Below are 27,465 nucleotides of genomic sequence, written 5' to 3'. Positions count from 1 at the left end.
TCCCACTTGATAATGAGGGTATTAGGCTCTGAGGTTAAGTCATTTAGCCGTGATTTCACAATGAGAGATGGGCTCTCCAGTGTCATCTACTAAAACATGTCACCTGACGTATAAAAATCTTTTATATTTGTCATAGTCACTCATCTGATAGATATTTATATTGGATACGTCTTTATGTGCAGAGCTATATGATATAGGCTATGGAGATTAAAACATCGAGTTTGGTACACTATTTTATAGTGTTGGAGATAGCGGATATAAAGTATTAAGTGATACTATTAGAAATTATATACATTTAGAGGAGGGAGATGTTATTTGCATTGAAGGAAGAAGTTATCAGGGATAGTTTCTTGAAAATGGGGTTAACATTTTAAGCTGAGTAGTTTAGTAAGATTTGGACTTGTTACATGAGCAGTGAAATTTGGACATCCCAATAGAGGAAACTGAAGAAAACAGGGGATGTATATAGAAAATAGTGAATAGTTTGTTTTGGCTACTGTGTATAGTGCATAAATGGATGTAGGGGAAATTTAGATTGGAAAGGTAAATTAGGGCCAAATTATATAGAGCCTTAAAAACTTGAGTATTTTGAATTCAGTAAATTTGTTTTAGCCACTTATAGAGGCTAGTTACATACAATTTTGGGGGAAAATAAAGTTGAATGAGAAATTGAGACCATAATGAGATTTTATTATTAAAAAGGAAGATTTGGGGCATATAGAATGCTAGAAAGACCACTTTTCTATGAAATATGGGTACGAAATTTCTAATCTTGGCTTTGTCATAGAAAGTAGTTATGTAACTTTGGGAAGATTTTTATTTTTTAGTTCTGTAAGCATTAGCTTCTTAATAAGTGAAATGAGAGTTCATATAAAAGATCATTAAGGCCCATATTAAGATGGTGACTATGTCATTTTTTTGATCCAAACTAGGACATTAAAATTGAAAGGAGGTTCTATTAATAATTAAGCCCAGTAGCAACCAAATTATACTTTTGCTCCTTATCATATTGTATGATGAGTTTGCTTTCATCTGTTAGAGTTCAAAACTCAAACTGAAAATACTGAAAGACAGGGAAAAAGATTAAGACATCAATTATAAATGTTTAATGTTGTTGAACAAGGTAAAGATAGTATAATCTGAGGAAACTGAATTATTTTTAAATCAGTGTCTCCTTGATGTTGTGAGTGGTAATGATTGAAAATGCGCGTATAAACATAGAATTGTTTTGAAACATATATTGTTCAAAATAAAGTCAGCTACTCCTATAAATAAGACTAGAACATTTGTACACATCTCTATAAGTGTATAACTCAAATTTGCCTGGCATGGAGGGGAAGTGATGAGATAACTTCATTTATGCTTTTTTTCCTAGACATACTTACTTTTTTAAATGTCTTAAGGGACTGCAGTATTTAGAGTACTTTATAATAGTTGAATCTACCAGAATGCTGTGCTTGCTGTTTTAAATAGTCTTTTAATCGTTATTTTAAAATCTTCTCTTGATGTTATGTTCACTATTATAAATGTTCTGACTTACCATAATGGTTCAGTCCAATTATGTGTAGAGGCACCTCTCTCCCAATACTGTAAGTAAGAACTGTCTGAGAGCCTCAAAACTGAATGAGCTTTGATAGCAGGTTTGATATTTTGAACCACTTTCTCATATTTTCTAGTTTTCTCATGTTCTAGGTAAATTATTCTCAGACATTTAATATTCATTCATACCACCTGGGTATCTTGTTAAAAGGCAGATTCTGATTTGGTAGGTCTGAAGTGGGCCTGAGATTCTGCTCTTCTAACAAGTTCCTAAATGATGTGGATGTTATTGTTCTTTAGACTACAGAGTATGAAGGTCCTAGGTGTCTTTTTTGGAATTCTAGCAGACTTATGATATACGGCATTAAATATGGCTGGTTTCTTTCAGAAATTGTATTAATAGTTGTTTTAAAAAAGGAAACTTAGGACTTTTGTAAATTTAATAACGGTTGGAATAATAATTGTTTTTTGTATTCACATTTCCCTCTCATATGTTTACCAGTGTCTTAATTCTAGTTTTGCTTCTTTCTCATTTCTTTTTTTGTTGTGGTTTTTACTTTTCTTTAATATGTTATTGTGTTTGTGGATCTGGTCAGGGAACCGTTACTGTATTTTATGTTTGTATCTACATTTTATTTTGCATGCGTAACGTGGCTTTGCCTGGATGTTCTTTTTGGTAAGTTCCAAATTTATAAAGCATATCATTTTTTGTAGTGTAAGTTATAATGTTTTTCACCTTCTTTTCTCCCACTTCTAGTAATGTGATCATGCTCATAAGTTGTTTTTAGTTTTTTTTAAGAGTTCATTTGGTAATTTTTTTTCCCTAACGTATTCCACTTTTCCTTAATAGTAGTGCAGTTTGGTACTAATCTGCTTTGATTCGTATTATAGCCTCACACTCTCAGTTGCTGATCACTATTAGCAATTTCTGTCTTGAGTATTTTGACTTTTTAAAAGAGCCTCAGTCATCTAGAAATACTGTTCTAAAAGCTTGTGCTTCTATGTAGCAATCTTAAAAGAAGATAGTTTGTAGCAAAATTAAATAATTTTGTTCTCAGTAAATAATAAATTTTAATTTTGTTTTTACAGCAACAGCTTGCACAACTACAGAAAGAAAAATCAGAGATTCTGAAAAATCTGGCATTATATTACTTCACATTTGTAGATGTTATGGAATTTAAGGTATATATTTTAATACGTAAAATTTAACATTTCAGAGATTGATATCTGTTAATTGTATAAATTGCTTTGTTACTTGTAGATAATAAAATTAGAATTCTTTTAGAACAAAAAATTAAAATACATCTTATTTGTGTATATTTTCTGAATTTAGTAGTATTTATATAGGTAAAAAATTAAACTTTTATTTTCAGGACCATGTTTGTGAATTGCTGAATACTATTGATGTTTGCCAAGTCTTCTTTGATATTGTAAGTATTATTTTCAGAAAAATTTTCAGTTCTTCTGTCTGTTTCTAGTAGAACTAAGGGGACCACATGCTTTCCTTTAGAGAAAATTTATATGATTAGTGTATAAAATTTTAGCATTGTTAATTTTGCTTGTATTTTTTAAGGTAAGGCTTTATAATGTATTCTCTACTTTCACTTGTTTATTTGATTGTTGTTGAATATAAATCTTATACATACTGGGAAATAGTTGTTTATTTTAGTATTTTATTTTAATGGGCCCAATTTTAAAAGGTTACACAAATAATATTTTTCTCTATAAAAGGCATACTTAATAAAACCTTTATTAGTAAGACAATTTCTAGATATAGGAAGTCAAAGTGAAAAATGTCTTATTTAATACTCCTTTTTTCTTGCTTAGTGAGATTTGCTTCTGTGTTTTTTATTATTCTGGTTTTGATTATCCATTTAAACTGTTAGTTTGAATAGGGTGAACGCAAACGCTTTGTCATCCATAAAATTGTGTCAGAAACACAAAACTATTATCTAACACCCAAATTTTAGACATGTTTTTGGTGAAAGGAATTAGATAGAATTTCAGAAATGGGGATAAAATAAATAACTATAGAAAATTATTAGCTTTCAGTAGCTGCCATGAAGATTTTTGTGTATGTGCTTAAAAGTTTGTGAAATAGGAAGGAGTTGAACTTAATGTTTTTTTCCCTAGACTGTAAACTTTGATTTAACAAAGAACTACTTAGATTTGATTATAACTTACACAACACTAATGATACTGCTGTCTCGAATTGAAGAAAGGAAGGCAATCATTGGATTATACAACTATGCTCACGAAATGACCCATGGAGCAAGGTATACCTGTAATATAAAAATCTGTGTGAAATTGTTAATTTGATGGTTTACAATTCAGTGATATTTGATATGTGTATTTTAAGTGACCGAGAATACCCACGCCTTGGTCAGATGATTGTGGATTATGAAAATCCTTTAAAGAAGATGATGGAAGAATTTGTGCCCCATAGCAAGGTAAGAGCTGATTTTTAGTTGTGCTTTAATAAGCATATGAATTAGTTTAAGGATGGATAGTTGGTGATAAACTACTTTTAGGAAAGAAAATTATAATGAGATGTGAATAATAGTTATGCATGGTTTTATCTCATTGTGAACCAGAGAACTCATTAATTAGATTTGGAATAGTGAATAGAAACTCAGAAATATATTAATCCATTATAATTTTAAGGTTCAGTATGGGATATAGAGGGAGTGAAGTTTTGTATGTGAGAGTGTCTACTCTCACATGAGACTGCCTGGGTTCTAATCCCAACTCTGCCAATTATTGTGTGATACTGGGCAAATTACTTAAACAACTTAACTATATCTCAGTTTTCTTATCTGTAAAAATGGAGTAATGATACCTCATGTGGCAGTTTTGAGGATTAAATGAGTTACTTTGTAAAAAGTATTTAGGTACATAGTATTTGATAAAGTTTAGGTATGTTATTATAATGTAGCCTCTTAATGAGAAAAAATTGCAGGAGTTTTGTGACAATTTGGAATGTCTGTCTTTTATGATATATTAAAAAAAAATAGTTCTTAATGAAATGGTCTTGGTTTGAAAGAGTTTTGCCATCATGGCTTCTTTGCAGGAGGGCTAATTCCTAAGCACATCAGGGAAATTTACAGGTATCTCATGTATCCTCATTATTTATAGATAAGGAGATTGAGGGCTAGAGAACTGATATGACAAAAGTAAGCCGTTTGGCAGCAATTGTGGCAAAACTAGAGCTAAAACCTAGGATGTTAGAATCTTGGTCCATTGTTCTTTTTGAATATGGGAGTTAAGACTTTTTAATAATACAGTATTTTGTATGAATCAATGCTTTTTGTTCTTTTTTTTTTTTTACAGTTCACACAAAGAATTTTTCTTCATTATTCTTAATCCCATGAAAATTCTAAAGATGCGTTTTTAGTTTAATTTCTTTGCATTCTATTATACCCACAAATTTATATAGGTTTAATGTCTTAGAGTTAGTTGAATCTTTATTTTTGAAAGAAGCTGGGACATCAATTTTGAATTAAAAATCAGCACTGTAGATGGAAGTGTCAGAATTCCTCAAAGTGCTGAGTATATCATAGTCACCTGTGTCTCTGATTTTTATAGTGCTTTTTCGTGCCTAGAAATGTCTTCCCCTCTCCTCTCCTATTTTTTTCCTCTGAATGAACTTTTGCCAGTCATGCATGGCCTTGTTTTTATTTAGCCACTTCAAATTTGGTTCTTTTCCCACTTAGGTGATGAAAATTTTCTTAAAGGCTGTTGGATCTCTGTTTAAGCTCTTCATAGCCATTAGCATATACCAGACTATTAATAACTACTTGAGAATTGTCCATTTGGATTAAACTAGTTATTTCCTAATCTTGATTTTTCCAGTGTTCTAATCTCAGAGTTTGATAGAAAAACCATCATGTATTTGATAAGATTTGTTAAAAGTTAAATTAATTTAATTTTAAAAAGCTATTTGGAATCATTTGGAGTGTGATAAAAACAGATTTCCTGGGTTTTACGTCCAGAGATTCTGGTTCAGGCAGAGCCCTGGATTCTTTTTTTCTGAACAAACTCCCCTGGCTGTTTATGTGCAGCCAGATTAAAGAATCACTTTCTGTAGAGAATTTTTAGAAGCAGAGGTGAATAGCAAAGGATAGTTAAAAACAAGCAAGAAGCAGATGAGATTAAAAAGTAAATACTTTGATGATAAAGGTTTAATTAGTAGACCAAATGGCAAATAAAAGTTGAGTAATTTATTAGGATAAAGTACAGTGGATTATTTTTAGAAAGCATCTTTGAAGAAATATGAGAAGAAGCATTGAGCTCTAGTAACAGTCATATAACCTTAATGTCTTTTTCTTTCAGTGAGAGCTTTAGAGTAGAAAGTGATGCACAAAAGTATGGCACTAGACTCTTTATCCTTTTTGAAATAAAGATCTCAAGATTGTCAAACAGTTTCACTTTTAAGATGATTTCCTGAGCTAAGCTTCTACTCAGGAATGTTGAATCTATGTAGCTTTCATGAAATTTAAAAAAAAAAAATCTAGAGGAGGGTAACTGGGACCCACCTCAGATATATGGAGCATATTTGTTATAGGGCTCTTGTTTTATGATGGTATAATTAGAAACACACAGCAGTTCTAGCTGGAATTTAAATGGGAAAAGGAGAAAAACCCAATCTATTCCTAAACTTTCTTTTTCCCTGTTTTAATTAGTCTCTTTCAGATGCACTGATTTCTCTTCAGATGGTGTATCCCCGAAGGAATCTTTCAGCTGACCAGTGGAGAAATGCCCAGTTACTGAGTCTCATCAGTGCACCAAGTACAATGCTTAACCCAGCACAGTCTGACACTGTATGGTTCTATATTTTCTTTTTTGAATGAAAATAGTGAAGTTGATTTTTAAAAATATATAAAGCAGTTCTATTGCAGTTCTTTTTTCTAATTAGTATTAGCTTGTCAGTGAAGTTTATTGTAAAATGCTTAGTATTTGTCATACTGTTTAATTTTTTAATTTCTAGATTCTGATGCTAAGTTAATATGATTAGTAGTATGAGTATTTTCTTTTAAAGTTGAAAATTTGCCATATTCTATTATGGTAGAAAATTTGGAAGTTTCAGAAAATTATAAAGAAAAAAAAACCAAAAATCACCCCAAATCTCTCCTACTAGAGAGAATTGCTATTGTATTCTGTTCTATTTCTTTTCAGTCTTTTCTCTGTGTATATGAACATAGATGTTATTTATGTAGACAACACACACACATAATTACTGATTTGGGTATGGGTACGACAGAGAGCATCCAGGTACATAAATCTTTTTTAATTTGACTGAAAATGGTATTCTTCAGAATACTGCAAACTCTGCAGTAGCCTTGGGAAATTCGGAAGGTGTCATTTACCAGATTGAAAATGATTTAGCAGCAATGTTTCTTAAGGAGAAGTGTCAGGGTGTGTAAATGTGAAAAGGGTACAGCTTCCATTGTCCTTTATGCACTGCAAGTGTAAATATAGGTTATAAAACTTTTATCCAACTTTTCAAATATGTTGTGATATTTGAACCAAGAATTGAGTAGTCAGACTTCTCAGGAGGAAGAGAAGGAAGACTGACTCAGTATGGAATATTTTTTTTTAGAATTTCTTTAAACCACAAATTTATATTTTCTCTTTTTAAGATGCCTTGTGAATATCTCTCCTTGGATGCCATGGAAAAATGGATTATCTGTAAGTAAAATTGGTTAGTTTTGTGATTACCTCTCAGGTTTAACTTTTAGAGAAAAATAACAAGTAACATGTATTACTTCTGTGTCAAGCACTGTGCTAAGTAAGCCTTCTATGTATATCATTCAGTCCTTATATTAACCCTGTTAGGGTAGTTTTTTGTTTTTTGGGGTTTTTTTTTTGTCCTTTTTCCTGAGAGATGGTCTGTTATATAAATGAGGAATCTAAAGCTTAGTACACACAGCTAGTAAGTAACAAAGACAAAGTAAGAACCCAGACTAAATCGAAGGCTCAAGGTCTACATAATATATTGTTATATTATAACATGGCCATCAAAACTAAATTTTTTAAATCATTTTTTGGTATTTATTCAATTAAGTCTTTTGGTTTTAATTTACTTTAGTACATATAGTAGACAACTCATGTTTAGCAGTATGTTAGATGCATGAGGGAGGAAATTACTAGTTTGTGCTCCTGTGAAGTCCACAAACTAAGAGAAATAGACACACAGAATATGAAATGAGAATTGCCATAGGATATTTCTTTTCTACCACCCTCAGGCACACTGGCAGAGGGGAATAATTTTGAGCAGTTTGTGCTTTTTAAATAGTTCTTATAGTTCTTGATGTAGGAAGATATCAACAAACATAGGATTACACAGTTGTGTAGGATTTCCAAATTAGATAACAAAAGGTAAAAGATAATTGAATTCATATAATAGAGAGCAGCATAATATATTGGAAGAATGTTGACTTTAAGTATAACTCCTTGAGGCTAAGTCTAGCTCTAATACTTTCATTAAGATGACTTCAGGCAAGTCATTGAACCTTCATTTCTTCAATTGTAAAAGGATACCCCCAATTCTTTCTACTCTGCAAGATAATCATGTGAGATAGTACATGTCAAAGGACTTATTTAGTAAAACCTATAATTTGCTATGAAAATGCAAGATGCTATTTCATTTCTTCTGGTGATTTAGAAGAGTAGATTAGCTTTATTTTTCAGTTACTGTAACAACTGTAATGATTACTGTATTATGTATGTATTAATAACCTCTGATCTCTGGCTTAAAATATCTTTTACTCATTGATTGAAATAACTTCCTTTACAACCCAGAAGTGACACTTTTTTTTTTCATCAGTGTAGGTTCAAAGCACTGGTTTTGCAGAGTACAGAAAATTATTATTGAAAAAGAAATATTGTTGCCATCTTATACATACACACACACACACGCATATATATATGTATGTGTTATTACTTGTTGCTTAAAAGCCTCAATTTAGTGATTGTATTTATGTTTCTTTATTTTTGAAAAGCTGCCCTTTAACTCAAATAACCTAACTTTGGAATACTTTTACATTCACATTTTTTTTCTTTTTGTTTAAAGTTGGCTTTATTTTGTGCCATGGGATCCTAAATACTGATACAACAGCACTGAACCTTTGGAAGCTAGCTCTTCAAAGTAGTTCTTGCCTCTCTCTCTTTCGGGATGAAGTTTTCCACATTCACAAAGCTGCGGAAGACTTATTTGTAAACATACGAGGGTATGACATTTTCAATTATTTTGTCTTTTTTGGAAAAGAGTAGTGAGTGTAATATCTATTGAAGTTTTGGGGATAGAGAAGGATCATACTAGTCAAGAAGATAAGCCTGTACTGACTTAACAGTCACACCAAGTTGTTTTTAACAATCATCCTGATATGGTAGTAATTATATTTTTTATAGGTAGCTTCACAGATTAAAATATCTAGTGTTCTGTCCTTTTAAAGCTTGTATTCTAGGAGAAAGAAAATATGTACTCTTTACATATTGTAGTATGGTTTTAGACATAAATATTACTAAAAGCATAATATGTATTTTAAGAGTGAAATGTTTAGAAGTGCTATTTTAGAATGTAGTGCATTTGGAAAAGTATATGAATCAATCAAAAATACTTCATTACAGTAATTATAACAATTACAGAAGTCAGACTGCTGCATATAGGAAATCATGTTTCCTTATAATAAAGTATTCCAAGTGACTCATTTGTATTGATTTCCTGTAACACAAATAATTCTCAAATTTGTTTCTTTGAAATTTTTAATGTCTGCATTTCTTTCCACTTAAGGTTCTGTAGCCAGGAAATAAAAACAAAGTTGAGCTAAGACTTGGTAGCAATTATGAAATATTTTGAAATTAGGAGCATATAAAATATCCTAGGATCCCCTGAACCTGAAAGTGTTGAATAATTATCTTGGGTTCATTAGCTTTGTAGAAATGAAATTTACCTATGTTTATTTCATATTCAATTCAATAATGTCCTAAATGAAACTGAGATTTTAAAGAATCTGTTAGTTATTAAAACATAAAGGTATGTCTGTTACTGACAGTTTAAGCCAGTATACCATTTCAAATTTTAATGTGCGTATGAAATACCCTGGGGTGTAAATTAAAATCCAGTTCCTGAGCATTAGCCATAACCTCCTGTATCTCCTGTATCTGTATCTTGGAGAGGTTTATAAAATCTTCCTTTTACCCCCCCAATAGTTTATTGAGGTAAATTTATTAACAGAAAAAGTCATAAATTTTAGGTGTACAGCTCAACAACTTTGCATATGAATACTTTTGGTGACCTCTTAGATTAAGATGCAGAATATTTCCATTATCCCAGAATATTCTCTTGTGCCTCTTTCTCGTCAGTACTACCGCACCTGGTCTCCCTCCCCCTGGCCCTTTCTCAGGTGATCACTATTTCGATTTCTGTCACCATAAGTGGCTCTGACATTCTCATGCAGGTCAGTGCCGTCTGTATTTTTCAACTCTTAGTTCACCTTTTATTTTAGATGGTGGAGTACCTGGAAATATCCTGCCATTGTGGGCTTTGTCATTTCCTAATTGATTCACGTTGAAAATCCTGAAGCTTATGTGATGTTTTAGCATATTGACACCCTCTCTGTGGAATCATATTTAAAAATATGTAAACATTTAGAACTAGATAGTCTCTGTATATTGACTGTGTTTTATGTATGGTACAAGTAAGTGTAATAGCATCATGAAGCCAACTGTCTTTTTGTTACACTTTTAGTGTTAAATTTACCATTTAAGAATCTCTGTATTTAAAGTCGAGAAGTTTTAATTTTTTACTAAATTGTGAGTGATCAATCCAATATAAAATGTGAATTATTGTAGTAATTACAAGTCAGACCGTAAGTATAAAAACTCATTATTTATACAAGTCAATGATTACAAAATTAGTGTATTTTGAACATTTGCTTAAAGAACACAGAAATCTTGGCATACTTAATTTAGAAGTTGGAGTTCTTGGTGTAAGTGGTTCTAGCGAGGTTGTCAGGAAGATAATTTTTCTTTAACATTTTAGGAATTTTGAGTTGTGTGTAGGAGCCAGGAAACTAACATGTATTTTTAGCATTTATTTTTCAGATGGCATCTTTAAACTGTTTGATATTGGGTTCTGTTTCTTTTATTTAAATGTTTTTTAATTTGAAAAAATATATTTTTTAAATGGTGAGTAAATATCATCCAAAATTCTATCCCTTAAAATAATTTAAAGTAGTCAAATACTTTCCTGCCCTAGTTTTCTCCACCACAAAACCCCTATACCCAAATAGTCACTAATGTTAATCACTTAGTAAATGTCCTTTGAGAAGTTTTTTTATATGCTTATGGGATAGCATAAAAAGTCAGAAGTAATAGCTTTGTCAGCACTTCCGATTTTTGGAAATCACTGTTATTATATCAGAAATATAATTTTAATGTCTCTATTGGGGGCTTAAGGAAATATATTTAGTAAAATTAAAATCTGCATTATGAATGTTAATTTTATTACTGGATTTTAATATAATACGAGGTTTATTTTTCTAGGTAGACTTGATTGGGTACTTAAGGTGCTAGGAAAGGATGGGGGTAGACTTCTTCCATATGTATCCAGTTTGAGAACCAGTTTTTCTTGTTGATAAGTCATTTTTGGTTGACTTTCTAGTATTTGACTAACTTGTTTTTACTGTTATTGACCACATTAAGATTAACATAGTTCCATATTTTTTTTGCACATAGCTATAATAAGCGTATTAATGACATAAGAGAATGCAAAGAGGCAGCTGTGTCACATGCGTAAGTAGCTCTAACTTATGTGTGGTAGTTTCAACCAAGAATTCCTTTTTTAAAGCATTATTTTGTTGAAGTGATTGCAGATTAATGGTGTGTAAGAAGTGGTAGTAGAAGTGTGGGACTTTCAATCAATAAGAAATAAATTTATAACCTCTCTGTCTAGTAACCTTGGTATTAAGTGCAGACAGATTTTAAATATTTTTTGAAGTGTTTCAAAAAAATGTGCTAAGGAATACCATACAATGACTTTGTTTTGGTATCATTCAGGTCTCTTATTGCCACTATGCTCTGGTGCCAATTTTTGCAAGTTATGATGATTTTTGTACTACTTTGTGAAAATTGGTGTATCTTCACATTCTCCCGAATAGTATTTACTTTTCAAAGTATGTTAATCTCATATCTTTCCCAAATTTTAGTAAATACATTTTATTAGTAAATATATAGATAACTTAAATTAGAAATTAGTGTTTTTAAGATGTTTGAACTTTTCAATTTTCTCATTTAATAATTTGGTATTTCAGCTTAATTGTTACGTATGGTATACTTGCATAGAATATTTTCTCCAATAAACCTAGATAATATAGAGATAACATTATCTGATCCATCAGTATTTTCTAAGGTAGAGAGAAGATAATACCATTGTCATAGGTGAAAATATAAAACCTCAAAAAGTTTTAGAATTTGGGTTTAGGCTATAGGATAGATATTAGGAATTTAAATCATCTTTATTCATTGCTAACTGTACTATATTATTTCCTCATGCATTTTTTCCCCTTTAATAAAGTACTTATTATAAAATTCTGGAGTACAAATAACATACTTGGGAGTGTGTTAGAATTCCTTTCCTAGTCTGCAGAAATACGTGTGATTATCACTTCTTCATGTGATAGACCCTAAGCAGATGTATGGTGTGATAGCTATCTTTTATAAAGATCTTTTAAAAGTAAGGCATTTTTATTTCCTTTATTTATTATATAAAACAATGATAAATAGTAAGTGGTAGTAATTCCTGATTCTCATTAACATGTGCCAGATGTAGTACTTTGTAGACATTTTCTCTCAATATTAACACTCCTTGCAGCAACCCTGTACAGTAAAATAGTAAAAACCTTTGCTCACTTTCTTAGGTATTACACCAGATGAGCTTATTACCATCAATTAAAAGAGAGCTTGTCATTAGAATTATACTAACATTGTAAAAGTACTATATATTAGGCATTATGAAAGATGTATCTTTTGAATCAGGTGTCATCATCCCTGTTTTATAGATGAGAGGCTGAAACTTAGAGAGATGAAACCTAAGGTCACATAGGCAAAAGTTAGATTTTAATGTGTCTTCTAAAACTAATCTGTTGTGTCACAGCCAAATTTCTGGTGTTGCATATTTCTTCTACTCAGATTTTTTGGCATGTGCTCTGTGTATGGGTGTGTGGCCATTTATTTTTTGCACCTATCTAAATTCTAAAACTTTTTTGGAACAGTGTATATTTTACATAATATGAGTTGGAATATTTACAATATTCTGTGAATTTTTTTCTCATTGATATGTGAGAATAAATTCTAATTTGTAGTTTATTTTTGAGCTATCTAGTACATGAATATTTATGATTATTTTTCATCTTTCTGTTTTTGGGCAAGATGAGTGCAAAACAGATTTTATCCCAATGCCTTTAATGAATATCCTCTTATTTAGTTAGTTTTATGTATTTAATGAATGAGGATATGAATAATCAGATATTTATTAAGTTATAATTATTGATTCTATATAGGTGTGACAAAAATGTATACAGTAGGATAGTGCTTACTTTTAAGGATTTCACAGTCCAGTTTATAGAGTGCTAGTCTGAATGGTGCTAAACTTGCAGAAATTACTCAGAAATAGACATCTGGATATTAGGAAATACTTGTTGAAGGATTGGTCTTGAGGTTTGGGTAGGATTTTGATTAAGTAGAGAGTAAGAGGGTAAACATGGTTACAAAGTCAGCATAAGAAAGGCAAGGATTAAAAATAAGATTGGGAAGTCATTTAATGACAAACACATAGAAGATGATACATGTAAGGGCTTCTGTTTCCTAAGAAAACTTTGGGAATTGACCCTGAAATGATGTTATTTAATTGCTAATAATAATTTTAGTAAAAACAGATAAACTGTAATGGTGGGTGTCTTTCCCTATAGTGGTTCAATGCACAGAGAAAGACGCAAGTTTTTAAGGTCTGCACTGAAAGAATTGGCTACTGTCCTCTCTGATCAACCTGGTTTGCTAGGTCCCAAGGTAAATTGATCTAATTTTTTTCAACTGCAAATGTGACATACTAAATTTTTTTTTTTTAATTTCTTTTCTCTGTGAAATTTTGCTAAAATTTTGTCAGGGACTACATAAGAGGGTTTTATTATTTAGCTGATAGTGAATTTACTGACTTGACACTTGTAAATTACACCTTCCTGCATTTTCCTCACATTGTGCTTATGTGCGTGTTTTCCCTGATACATACTTTGAAGTTCTGTGTTCTGTCATTTCTGTCTTTTAAAGTTGCTGCTCTCGGTTCTTGCCAGTGACTTCTCACTTGAAGGAAGATTATGAATAGATTTTGTTTTTAATCTTTGCATGAGAATTGACAATGTTGTTTTTTTTTTTTTTAAATATGTATCAGGCACTTTTTGTTTTTATGGCATTATCCTTTGCCCGTGATGAAATTATCTGGCTACTTCGTCATGCAGATAACATGCCAAAGAAGAGTGCAGATGACTTTATAGATAAGTAAGTTAGCAATGTTAAAAAATACGTTGTTTGTATAATTTGATTTATGGGTTGTGGAATTTGGGGACTGAAGTAAGATTATTTTGAAAAACTTTTTTGGGGGGCTTTTCATATTTGTTATAATGCAAGGAATATTTTAATGTTAGTTGATACGAATTAGAGTGCAAAGTCAACTTTAGCTTAAAATTAGGGCTTTAAATATTTTCTCTCTAGTACTCTAGGTGGTCACGGAAGTCTTATTTGTTATTTTACTATAGTAATTTCTTAAGAAATTCATGTTTCAAAATGATTTACTACACAAAAATTTGGATAAGAATTCTAACAGAGTAGTTAAACTGACTGTGTCGTTTGAAATATCTTTCTCTCATTTTAGTCTGCAGTCCCTCAATAGGAGTTAGGTAAATGAATCAGAGAAATAAGAATGTACAGAAAACTCTTACTTCTTCCTAATTCTCCAATCTTCCATTTATGATTTTTTAAATGATGTATTTATGAGATGGCCTAATTTTATTTTTATTTTGGATTTTCCTCTATCAGTATTTTAGTCCTAGCTTTTTTTTTTTTTTTTGCTTTTTGTGATTTATTTATATGAAATAATACAAAAAGAAAGTAGTTGACATTAAATATTTAACAAGTAGTTGACATTAAGTATTTAACAGTGCTTTTTCTAAGGAAAAAACAATGTAGTAGTATCAAAGGCATTTCATATTTTCTTTGATAACAATGAATTTATTTTTTAAAATATTTTTCTTGAATTTAAAAAAAAGGCACATTGCTGAATTAATATTTTACATGGAAGAGCTTAGAGCACATGTAAGGAAGTATGGACCTGTAATGCAGAGGTATTACGTGCAGTACCTATCTGGCTTTGATGCTGTTGTCCTCAATGAACTTGTGCAGGTAAAAACTATCTCAAATTATGCTCCCTTTTGTTCCTTTCTTGCCTCCTTTCTAATAACTGATTTGTTTGTTCGTAAACATTTATGAAATGTAATCTTGTGCCAGGTGGTGGAGATACAAATGTACATAAGACATGGTCACATCTTGTCAAGGAGATCATCTTGAGGGGAGAAAACATTTAGTTGTAGTCCAGCATGATAGGCCTGTTATGCTTAAGTGTGTACAAAGCTCATAGTGAACACAACACTGGGAGTGATTCTTTATCTTGGGAATGGAGGTGTACAGTAACCAAATTATAGAGGGCTTTGCAAAAGAGGAGGTTAGTCATAAATCAGATTTAGTACTTGGGAGGATTACCCTGGCTCAGTGAATAATGGATTGCTCGGGGCCAAGAGAGGAGGCAGAGAGTTCAGAGGAAAAATTACTGTAGTAGGCTAGGTGAGCGCTGTTGAAAACCTGAACTTGGACAGTGACTATGGAGATGAAGAGATGATGGCCACATTATAATTGATAATTAAGTATTAGAGGAAAAACAGAAGGTAAATATTTTTGCATAGTGTGTTAGAGAATGGCCAGTAAAAATAAAAATTCATCTAGATGTCCTAATTTAATGAAATGTCCTGATTTTATTTTCAGTTTCAGTTTTCCTCTATTGATTTTTAGTCTTAGCCTTTTAAAATTCTTTTCTTTCTATAATTTCTTGATTCAGTCTTTTTAATCTTTATATAAATTTCTTTTTAGTTTTTTCCAAATAAATTGACTGTAAGAAAAATTATATTTTATTTCCCTTATTTTATAAAATCATAGATGTCTATAAACTATTATAAGCTGTCATACACTACAAAGGAAGAACAGCACAAATTCTCTGTATTAAGACTACTCTGAAACTACTGGTTTTCCAGAGAAATAACAATACTTTGAAATTCTAGTTTTCTTTCAAACCTACCTAAAAATGCATATAAGAAAAAAATTTGTTGATTTAATTGTTACCGTGAACTATATACAGTTTACAGGTTACTGTCCTAAACTAGTTTATTTCTTCTTTTATCCGCTAGATGGAGCTCAGATGCTTTCTTTCTAGAATATCTATTAAAAGAGGGAATAGAAAAGTTAATTTTATCCCTAGAGTGTTACTGCTTTGCTATAGTTTTTTTGAATAATTATTACTTACCAGATAAACCAGAGGCTACTGTGCTATCACAGTCTAAAAAGTAAACCAGACCCCTAGTTTCATGTCATTTTGAAACTTGTTGTGACTAGTTGGATATTTATTAATAAATTTAACAGGTTTATGTTAAAGTTTAACATTTTTTAAGTCACTGCATGTTTTTTGGTGTCTTTTATATAAACTGGATTTTAATAATACTGAGAAAATTAATTTCTAATTTTTTTCTGGAAATATAGTAATAGTAATAGCAGCAGCAATAATAGTAATTTATTGATAGTATGTTGTATTACATCTGTGCAACAACTTTGTGAAGGTAGGTACAGTTGTCATTATTTATTGAAGAAAAGGGCCTTATGTTACTTGATTAGTATTGCACAGTTCGTGGGTAATAGAGCCAGTGTTTGAACTGAGGTCTTGGGTGGAGGGTATAGCTCTGGTAGAGCGCATGCTTAGCATGCATGAGGTTCTAGGTTCAATCCCCAGTACTTCCATTATAGTAAATAAATAAGTGAACTCAAGTCTTAACTCAAATGCCTGAGCTTTTTTATCACTGGCTTCTGTTATAAAGTTCACACATAGTGTTTTTAACCATTTGCTAGGATTTAAATTTATAACCAAGATTAACCTGTTAAAGTAGCTAATTGTAATAGGTATTAAAATTTTTTAAATTATGGTAAAGTATACATAGCATAAAAGTTACCATTTTAACCATTTTTAAGTGTACATTATAAGACATTATGTACATTTACATTGTTGTGTAGTTCTTAATGTTTTGAAAATTATGCTTTTTGTGAGCTAAGCATCCACTTTTTTAAACATTTATTATTTGGCATCTACTTTAGATGCAGTTTATCAAATATTCACTTTTTTAACCAATCTGAGAGGCATTTCTTTGGTCCAAATTTTGTTGAGGTAAAATTTATATACATTAAAAATTAGTGTACTTGGAATTTGATACAACATTGTAAAATGATTATAAATCAATAAAAAATATTAAAAAAAATAAAAATTTAACTTAAAAAAAAAGAAAGAAATAGCCAAATACAACAGGGATGAAATCTTCACAAGAGTTAAAAAAAAAAATTAACGTACTATTTGAATTTGGGCATCTGTATACATTCACGTAACCACCACCAGTGAAGATGTAGAATATTACCAACACTTAAAAGTTTTCTTGTGCACCTTTGTAGTTGATTCCCTCTCTAGACCCCAGACAACCCCTTATCTACTTTGTCACTTTTGCCTTTAAAAAAATTTTTTTGTATAAATGAAATCATCATGATACAAGTTTTTGTTTTTCACTGTTTTCAGTTAGCATAATGTTTTTGAGATTCATCCATGTTATTTTGTATTATCAACATTTCATTCCTGTTTACTGCTGAAAGATATTCCATAGTATGGATATACTGGTTTGTTTGTCCTTCCAGCAGCCGATGGCCCTGTGAGTTGTTTACCAACTAGATGTTTTTAACATTGCTTTATTTTTTGTTTCTTTTTCAGAATCTTTCTGTTTGTCCTGAAGATGAATCAATCATCATGTCCTCTTTTGTTAACACTATGACTTCTCTAAGTGTAAAACAAGGTAGTAAGTCTTTTAAGTAGAAACATATGTTCCCGCAATTAGGTTTTCAAATTTGATTGTTAAGGAGAGGATTTAACAGTTAAATTTTACAGAATTACTTGTTTTTGGATGTATTCAATGTGTTCTCTTTTGTTTTAACTTTGTTCTATGAAGCAGAGGTTTCTAAAATGGGTGTGTGATGATGTTTACAAAAATCATAAGAAGTATAGCTTGACATTTCTTACTATTCAGCAAGAGGAAAAAAGGGCATTTTGTAATAAAAAACAAAAGAAAGAAAAATGAGTGCCCCATATGTACCAAAGTGTATATTTGGTCCAAGCAATACCTATGACAGTCATGGATACCATTAATAAAATGTTTAATCTGGGTAGGCACTTTATGTACATTATCCCATTTAATCTGCATCAGTGTTAAAAAGCTGTAATTACTTTTATTTGACAGATTGGAAGACTTAAGGTTTGAGGGTTAACCTCAGTTATTTAACATGATTTGCCCAAACTCTTAACAGGCATTAAGCACTAGAATATGAACTTAAGTTCGTCTGTTAGTTTCAAAAGTTGATGTCATGTACTAGGCTGCCTTTCCATTATTTGAGTACTCCATTCCAGTAGATTGATATGATGTTTTAGTTTTGTAATCTTTAAGTGAAAGGTATCAGAAACCTTGAAAATTTCCGAGTAATAAATTTGTTTATTTTCGTTTTATCAATCTTTATAGTTATCACACTTAAGTAATGAATCTACTGTAAATTTGCCTGGTGATATTTGGTTTATATGAAGTTATTTTTTGGAACTTCAGCATGCTATCCAAAGTTTCTGTTCATAGGATTTCTTAATGCTCTACATTCGGTTCTTAAATTGACGTGTAAGCAAAATGAGAATCACAGAGTTTAGGAGAGAAGTCTGTACTTTATACTTCTCTTAGCATAACTGCCTCCTTTATCATCATCTTTGTAGGAAATGAGAATTATTTCACTGTCATAGCTATTAAATTATTTTTACTTTTTAATTGTGGTAAAATAAACATAAGATAAAATTGACTACCTTAACCATTTTTAGTGTATAGTTCAGTAGCGTTAAGTATATTTACATAGTTGTGCAATCAATATTCAGAACTTTTCATCTTGTAAAATTGAAGCACTATAGCTATAAAATAACAACTTCCCATTTTCCTTTTCCCCCAGCCCTAGCATCCAGTATTCTACTTTACGTTTCTATGAGTTTGACTCTTCTAGATACCTCACATAAGTGAATTACAGTATTTGTCTGTCACTGACTTTTTCACTTAGCATAATGTCCTCAACATGTCTTCCATGTTGTAACACATGGCAGAATTTGCTTCCTTTTTAAGGCTGAATAATACAACATTGTGCATAAATACCATATTTTGTTTATCTATTCATCTGTTGATGTACTTTTTGGTTGCTTCCACCTTTTGGCTGTTGTGAATAATGCTGCTTTAAACATTGCTGTACAAATCTCTTCAAGACTCTGCGTTTTTTTTTTGTATATATTCTCAGAAGTGGAATTGTCTTAGCTCTTAAATTTTAAAATGTGATTATAGATTTGTGAAAACATTAACTTACTTTGTAACCTTTTTTTTCTATTATTGTAGTGGAAGATGGGGAAGTATTTGATTTCAGAGGAATGAGATTAGATTGGTTTAGATTACAGGTAAGAGTAACAATAATTTCATTGTCATTCTGTTTTGCTATTGAATATCTTAGTTAACAAGAGAACTTGTATAAATAACTATAGTCTTTACTTCGTAGAAGAAACTTTTTTTAATTGAGATATAATCGATGTGTAACATTATGTTAGGTTCAGATACACAACATAAATGATTCAATAGTCAGTGATGTATGTGTTTTGAATTGATCACCACAGTAGGTCTAGTTAATATCCATTACGCATAATTACAAATTTTATTTTTCTTGCTTTGAGAACTTTTAAGATTTACTGTCTTAGCAAATTTAAAATATACAATACAATATTATTATCTATGGTCACCATCCTGTACATTACATACCCAAGCACTTATTTATTTTGTAATGGGATGTTTGTATCTTTTGATCACCTTCGCCCATTTCACCTACTCCAGACTCTGCCTCTGGCAGCCACCAATCTGTTATCTGTATCTGTGAGTTTGGTTTTTTCTCTTGTTTGTTTTGTCTTTTTTGTGTTTTTTTGATTCTGTATATAAATGAGATCATATGGTATTTGTCTTCCTTTGTTTGATATCTTTCACGTAGCACAATACTTTCACGATCTATTCATGTTGTCACAAATAGCAGGATTTCCGTCCTCTTTTTATGGATGAATAATATTCCAGTGTGTTCATGTGAAGGGGTGTGTGTGTGTATAGCCCACAACTTTTTTATCCATTCATCAGTGGACACTTAGGTTGTTTCCCTGTAAATAATGCTGCAGTGAAGAAAGAGGTATAGATAGCTTTCTGAGTTAGTGTTTTTATTTTCTTCAGACAAAACTCAGACATGGAATTGCTGGATCGTATGGTAGTTCTATTTTCAATTTTTTGAGGAACCTCTTTACTGTTATCCATAGTGGCTGCACCCATTTCCATTCCCATCACTGATGCATAAGGGTTTCCTTTTCTCCACATCCTCACCAACACTTTTTATTTGTTGTCAATAAATATGATGGTTATTATTGTAGCCATTGTAACAAGTGTGAGTTGATATCTTCTTGTGGTTTTGATTTGTATTTCCCTGATTATTAGTAATGTTGAGCATCTTTTGATATACCTATTGGCCATCTTTATGTCTTCTTTGGAAAAATATCTGTTTAGATCATCTGCAGTTTTAAAAACTGATTTGTGGGGTTTTTTTTTTTTTTTGCTATTGAATTATATACAGAAGATACATTTTGTACTAGTTGTTAAATTTGGATAAATATATTTCTTACTTATACCAATATAAAAGTTGTTTTTAATAAAGTAGATTACTATAATTTTAAAATATCCAGATATTGAAATCCCAACTTCTCTTGATTATTCTGATTCAAATATTTAATTCTAAAGTGAAAGCGCAAAATCTTTTTTGACAAGATGTTTATAATCTAGAAACAGTTGATATAAATTATAGGCTTTCAGGTTTTATAGTCTTTGTTGTAACTACTCTGCCATCGTAGTGTGAGAGCAGCTATAAACAAATGGGCATAGCTGTGTTTCAGTAAAACTTTATAAAAACAAGCAGCTGGCTCACAGGCCATAGTTTACCATCCCCTGACCTAGTGCTAAAGTTTTTAATCTAATATATAACTGTTACATATATGATTTTTAAGGACTTCTAAAATTCAAGCCTGAAACCTTTGTGTATACTGTAAATTTAATGACAGAATTTAATTACCCTTTCAGTATTTCTAGTAATTATGGGAAAACTGTGGCATGGTACTTTAAGTAACTACATGTTTCAAAAATATGTATGTTTAAAAATAATAATAGTATGTTCTCATTATAAAAAGTCAAAGTACCCAGAGATAAAGTAGAAAATGAAAGTTTATACTTTTCCTAGTTCCATTCCCTAGAAATATTCACTTTTAATAATTGGCCTATGCAGTATCCTTTTAGGTGTTCAAACTTGTGAATGAGATTATACTGTGTACTGTTCTGCAACTTAGAAAAATTTAAAAGTGTTTTAATTAAAAAGTGAAAATATAAGCACTATGTGTTTGAGGAAGGGATTTTTAGATAAATACAATCTAAGGAAGGATTCTAGGAAAGAGCATACTTCTCTGGCATTCTGCTTAGTTCCCTGAGGTGATTTTGCTTTTCTTAGGTTCTTTCCTTCCAATATCAAAATACATGGGCACTTTTGTCTTTCTTGTTCTGTGTTTTACAGCAGCATATTTTTAGAAATTAAGATTTTATAAACTAAGCCACAGTATTGAGTAACTTGCCTGAGTTGCAGAGCTGGTTAGTGGGAGATCAGGGAAGAATACTTTGAGATACCACCATCCCAAAATATTTAATGTGTATGTGTGATAGATTATTTTCTTCTGGTTAGAAACAAAGCTTAAGAATTAATATTACCTTGTTTTAAAAAATATTATGAAACAATACAGAAGTATTGCTTATAAAATGAATGAAAATAGAAGTGAAATTATTCTGCCAAAGGATATACACATTAAAAATTTTGAAAGTCATTGTCGCAAAGTTTGAACTGTTTTCAGTCTCTCACTCTGTAGACATGCCTAAGCCAACATTTTAGTTACAGAGAGTTTTAGAGATTTAAATGTATTTCAAATTTACCCTTATTAAACACTTTCAGGATTATTAAACTAACTCATTTGAAGGATTCACTTGAGAATTTAGCCTTTGTCTGATGCAGTCGTACAGTCATATAGCAGGATATAAAGCATTTGAGTGAGCATTAGGAGTATAGAACTGATATATCCCTTTGTGAGATTTTTTATTTTCCTTAGCTTATAGATGTGACACTATCATAACATTATCTCTATCTCTTTTCACATAGTCTTCCTTCTTTATGTATTTCTGTGTCCAAATTTCTTCTCTTCATAAGGACAACAGTCATTGGATTAGGGTCCAGTCTAATGACCTCCTTTTAACTTGGTTACCTCTAGAAAGACCCTATTTCCAAATAAGGTTACATTCTGAGGTATTGGGGACTATAATTTCAACGTTTCTTTTTGGGGGACACAGTTCAACCCATAACATTGCTCTTAACCATGATTGGGACATATAGTCACCTGGCCTCTTTCTATTGCATAATAGACTCTAATTTTTTAGTGATAATAGGTCAGAACATACCAAGGAAGAAAATAATGGGACATACAACAAGCCAGAGAAGTCTTGGCTAGGAAAAGAGGACCAAAATGCAAGGTTGGAGGCAGTGTCCGGAATCTAGGAGGTTTGCCTAGATGATGAAGAGCAGGTGAACAGTGAAGTTTCCAAGATTATAGGCTAGACCATAGGATGCAGGAGATAAAATATTCAGAGCAGTATTATATAATCTATGGAAAAGTACAAATCCACTTTTCTTTTTAGTATTTTATAATCTGACTATGGAGAGAAGGTATAAAAGATAAGAAACATTAAATAGCAGTTTATAATACAAAAACAAGTTAAAATATGCCACTGACAGGGTATGATTATCAACTAACTATAGTTTTCTTAGAAAGGAGAAAGGTTTTCTGAAGTTGAAATTGCTAGTAATGGCTTTATAAAGAAAGTAATGTTTTACTCAGACATTAAAAGATGGATAGAATTTGAATAGGAAAATAGCTTACACAGAAGAAGAGCATGCAGTGAGGAAAGGGCAAGTAAAGAGAGCTTTTAGTGTAAATATTACTACACAAAGGAAAGTATCTTCACAGAAGATAGGAATGATCTGACTTTGATCAGTGATCTGGTAGGACAAGAGTTATTAGCTGTAAGCATATGACCAGAGAGAGATGTAGAATTCTACAGATACCAGTTCTTGAGTAGAGCAGGGCCAGAGGATGAGCCTTTAAGAGAACGTTATAGTATGCTTTGTGCCTTCACTGAACTCTTTTTAGTCTTAACGTAAGAGTTCTCCCTTTCTACATTTATTCTTTGCCATTTATTTCTGCTTCCTAAGGCATCTCATTCCCCTATGTATTCCATTAGTCCCTTCAGCATCTTCAGTCACTCTTTAATTTAACTTTTCTTCTGTCTTCTAATTTACTTAGGTTGTTCATATCTTAGACTTTTATTTAAACTAGTTCTTCCTTTTTAGTAACGATGTTTTTCCTTCCACTGTTGTCAAGCATTTCAAATGAGAGTTTAAATTATGTCATTTTGTCAACATTCATTTCATCTGAATTTATTTTCACAGTGATACTTTAATTCAGAATTTTTAAGTGAGGATCGATTAATGGAAGTTTTATCTCTGTTTTATCATCAACAGTAAGCATACTTGCTCTTTGTCCCAGAGGGATGAATTACCTTATTTCTCAAGTTTGAAAGCTGCAAATAACAACCTTGAGAAATGGCCTGGTTAGTGAGTGGTCTGGGCCCTGCATTTTTGGCATATCCAGCAGGGAATGTAGGCACACATGAGATTCATGAAGGAATGTCTCCCCAAACTAGAACCCTGGCTGTCATTCATAATTCTACTGTTGCCTACCACATCTAGTCATTCCCAGATTAAATACTTTTAAACTATACCACCCTAGACCACATCGTACTATCTGGAATATTGCTGCCACTGCCTCCTGAGAAATCTCTGCCTCCTGCTCCCTTTCTGTGCACCCATTCCTATTCCCCCTCCACATAGAACAGTCTCTAAAACAATAATTACTGTTGTACACACAGAACTTTTGGTGATTCACAAAATATGTAAATTATTAACATGATATACAGGGATCTGCTGGTTGAATCTCTTCTTTGCTGTCAAGCTGTAGCCATAGTGAAGTGTTTATTCTGTAGACACCCCTCCTATTCTTGTTCTCTGCCCTTCTGAAATGCCACCATCCATGGGCACATTTTTGCTTTCTGTGACTTGGTACCTCTTTAGTGGAATTTCTTTCTCTCACAACCTATCCTGATGGTTTTGGTTAAGACCTATCACCTTTTTGGTCCACCTGCACTAATTTTACCATCTTCTGTGCTTTTCTAGAATTCATCGGTTAGGACAGTGTATTATGCTATCCAGATTTTAACATTTCAGTATAATCTAAAACCTCCCTGAATTGACATGTGTAATACTTACTTTCATCTTATTGTTCCTATATATGTTTTCTCTTGAACTAGATGAAAACTTATTTTGGTAGGATCAACATGATAATCCATTGTTTTATACTTCTGATACTGTAACTTCATTTCTTTTGGGGGTTCAAGATGAATGATCCACGAATTAGGTTCTGTTTTATGGGACAGTAGTATTTCAGTTTATTTAAAGAAATTCTTCATAGGAATTTCAAGTTTGGGTCACTATAGACAATTTTAAAAAGATGATGTTGCGCATACAGTGTCACAATAAACTTGAAGTATTTTTCAATAGTGGGTATAGACTACTTTTTCCTGTAGACTTGGTCTATAGTTCAGGTCAGTACCTAATCTCCTTTTGTTTTTTGCTTTACTTTTACAGGCATATACTAGTGTCTCTAAGGCTTCACTTAGCCTTTCAGATCACAGAGAACTTGGAAAGATGATGAATACAATAATTTTTCACACAAAAATGGTAGATTCCCTGGTGGAAATGTTGGTGGAAACATCAGATCTGTCCATATTTTGGTATGTTGTAATTTTCTTTAAATCAGAATTTGAAATTTTTATTATCCAAAGATATGTTTCTTATTTTGCACTAGTGTAGTGCTTAAGACAGTTCAGTAATAGATCCTTAAGAATAAAGAAAATAGTGGACAATTTGCCAACAAAATTAAGTTTATCAAGTTGGGATTTTTTGTCTATTTTTAATTCTTTATAAGAGCAACTCTTACTGATGTGAATTTATTTTTTACACTTTCTTTGAGGAGGTGAAAAACAGTCACATCAAATTGTGTCATTTAGGCTACGAAAAAAAAAAGATTTGGATCAGGGTCAAATAGAGCCAATATTAGAAATTAAATACCAAATAATTTGACTGCAGTATTTGGACATTACTATGGTGATGATGTGGTGACTGTTCCCTCCGTTGAGCTCCACTCTTCTTTCCTTCTATCATATAGCTCTTTTGTTGTACTTAATAGTTTACAACCTTTGTCCCCTCTTTCTCCTCACATAATGTGGTTCTTGAAGGAAGGTCATGGTTTTGTTTCCTTAGTGTCTGACATAGTAGGTACTTAATAAATGTTTAAATGAATACATGATTGTGATAAAATTAATAAATAGTGGGATCAGGACTCAAACTTAAGTATTCTGGCTCCACAGCTATATAATGTCAACTCTGTTTCTGCTTCTTGACCTTTTTTTCTTTAGGAAAGCTGATGGAAATAACTTAGTAGGTTCTTTTATTTCTAAAATGCTGAGATAGTCTCAGTGGATAGTGATAGTAGTTTCTATATATTGAATAGAGATCATTATAAAAAGCTTCTCATTCCTGTTTTAAAAACTGAAGTATAGTCAATTTACAATGTTGTGTTAGTTTCTGGTAATAACATAGTGATTCAGTTATACACACACATGTATATATTCTTTTTCACTATAGGTTATTATAAGCTGTTGAATATAGTTCCCTGTGCTATATTGTAATATCTAGTTATTTGCTTATTTTGTATATAGTAGTTTATATCTGCTAATCCCAAACTCCTAGTTTATCTCTCCCTCTCCCTTTCCCCTTTGGTAACCATAATTTTGTTTTCTATGTCTGTAAGCTTTTCATTGCTTTTATTTTGGCAATGGGGAGGAATAATCTACACTGATTTTTGCAGTTTGTTGGTATCACTTTAATTAACAGAAGAAATCCAAATTGCCAGGGAGAGAAGGAGTAAGAGATCCCTTAAAAGAAACACAATAATCACATAACAAATTTGTAAGAATTTTAAAAATTATTTGGAGCCCTGTCCTATTGTCTGACCCAAAGGCTCCCTTGGAAAGAAAGTGGAACGTTTTATGTTTAGGTATTTTTTGGCGGCAAAAAGTTTCCTTTTGCAAAAGAAGGATACAGCAATTAGAATTCCTCCTCTCTTTCTTGGAAATAAAGACACTTTTAGTAATGTTTAAATTTGCAAATTTTTAGTCAAATTTAATTAATTTTTTTTGAGTAAAAGTAGGTTTGTTTAGAGAGATGCACACTCCATAAACAGAGTACAGATCATCTCAAAAGGCAAGATAAAGGCAGAAAGGCCTAGGAGATACACATTCCATAGGCAGAATGTGGGCCATCTTACTCAGAAGGGAGAGCGGCAGTCTCGGAGCATATTTTTTCTTAACCACATCCTTATTTTGTCTGTCACATACAAAATAAAGATGTTTACTGCTCTGTTTGTCTTATTATTCCAAGATGTACTATATTTTATCACCTCACAATCATTTAGATTTAACATCTTTTAAACTTGGAAGTAATTTAAAATTGATAGTGTGTCATTGTTTAATTGACAATGTTGTTCCTTCTTAGCGGCACGTAAAATAATTATGTTTCTTATAATAGATAGTGACTTGGCTTTGATGAAATTTGATGTAGGATTTGAATATTCATATACCATAGATATGGTTCATTTTCTCTTTAACTGTTTTATTTTAAAATGTGTTAATGTTATACAAATAATATTTTTATTACTCTAAAATGATTATTGGTGTGTAAGAGATAACTCCTTGGAAAAATAACTGTTCCTTTCCTAAAAGAATAAATGCTACTGTTAGTAACTTTGATTCACTTGAATCAAATTAAATTAACTAAGGTACTGTATTATAAAATTTTAATTTTAACTATAAAAATTGTGATTCTAATTTTTGTTTCCTTACAGTTTTTATAGTCGTGCTTTTGAGAAGATGTTTCAACAGTGTCTGGAGTTACCCTCTCAGTCACGATACTCAATTGCATTTCCACTACTTTGCACTCATTTTATGAGTTGCACACATGAACTGTGTCCAGAAGAGGTAATTTCAGAGTGGTATTGTTATTTATATGGTATGCAGTATAAACGACGCAAACATGTAGCTGACCAAATATTCACAAAGACTCACAACGTCATAATTACCTAATCTAACTCCCCACCTAATGCATCTCTATGCAGAATCAGAAGAATGCTTGAAAAAATATATGATAATAGGTATAATAGAT

At 31.5% G+C, this 27,465-nt stretch overlaps 1 protein-coding gene across 5 annotated transcripts in view; it reads left to right on the top strand.

The window, feature by feature from the left end:
• NCKAP1 (NCK associated protein 1) overlaps positions 1-27,465 on the top strand; it is an 83,918-nt gene that overhangs the window by 29,282 nt on the left and 27,171 nt on the right. For 3 of the 5 annotated variants that reach the window (XM_031451766.2, XM_031451767.2, XM_010991668.3), the window contains 15 exons: positions 2,629-2,721; positions 2,913-2,969; positions 3,673-3,815; positions 3,899-3,989; positions 6,222-6,359; positions 7,179-7,227; positions 8,612-8,768; positions 11,278-11,334; positions 13,509-13,605; positions 13,985-14,091; positions 14,859-14,991; positions 17,660-17,741; positions 19,356-19,414; positions 24,832-24,977; positions 27,149-27,281. In XM_031451766.2, coding sequence (XP_031307626.1) covers positions 2,629-2,721; positions 2,913-2,969; positions 3,673-3,815; positions 3,899-3,989; positions 6,222-6,359; positions 7,179-7,227; positions 8,612-8,768; positions 11,278-11,334; positions 13,509-13,605; positions 13,985-14,091; positions 14,859-14,991; positions 17,660-17,741; positions 19,356-19,414; positions 24,832-24,977; positions 27,149-27,281 — 1,542 coding nt within the window. The remainder of the gene's footprint in view (positions 1-2,628; positions 2,722-2,912; positions 2,970-3,672; positions 3,816-3,898; positions 3,990-6,221; positions 6,360-7,178; positions 7,228-8,611; positions 8,769-11,277; positions 11,335-13,508; positions 13,606-13,984; positions 14,092-14,858; positions 14,992-17,659; positions 17,742-19,355; positions 19,415-24,831; positions 24,978-27,148; positions 27,282-27,465) is intronic. The other 2 variants (XM_064484966.1, XM_064484965.1) reach the window with 1 other exon arrangement.

The sequence above is a fragment of the Camelus dromedarius genome, chromosome 4, assembly GCF_036321535.1.
Source record: "Camelus dromedarius isolate mCamDro1 chromosome 4, mCamDro1.pat, whole genome shotgun sequence".
In the NCBI taxonomy this organism is placed as follows: Eukaryota; Metazoa; Chordata; class Mammalia; order Artiodactyla; family Camelidae; genus Camelus; species Camelus dromedarius.
Note: the sequence above shows the minus strand (reverse complement) of the source record. Positions and strands in the feature narration are given on the sequence as shown.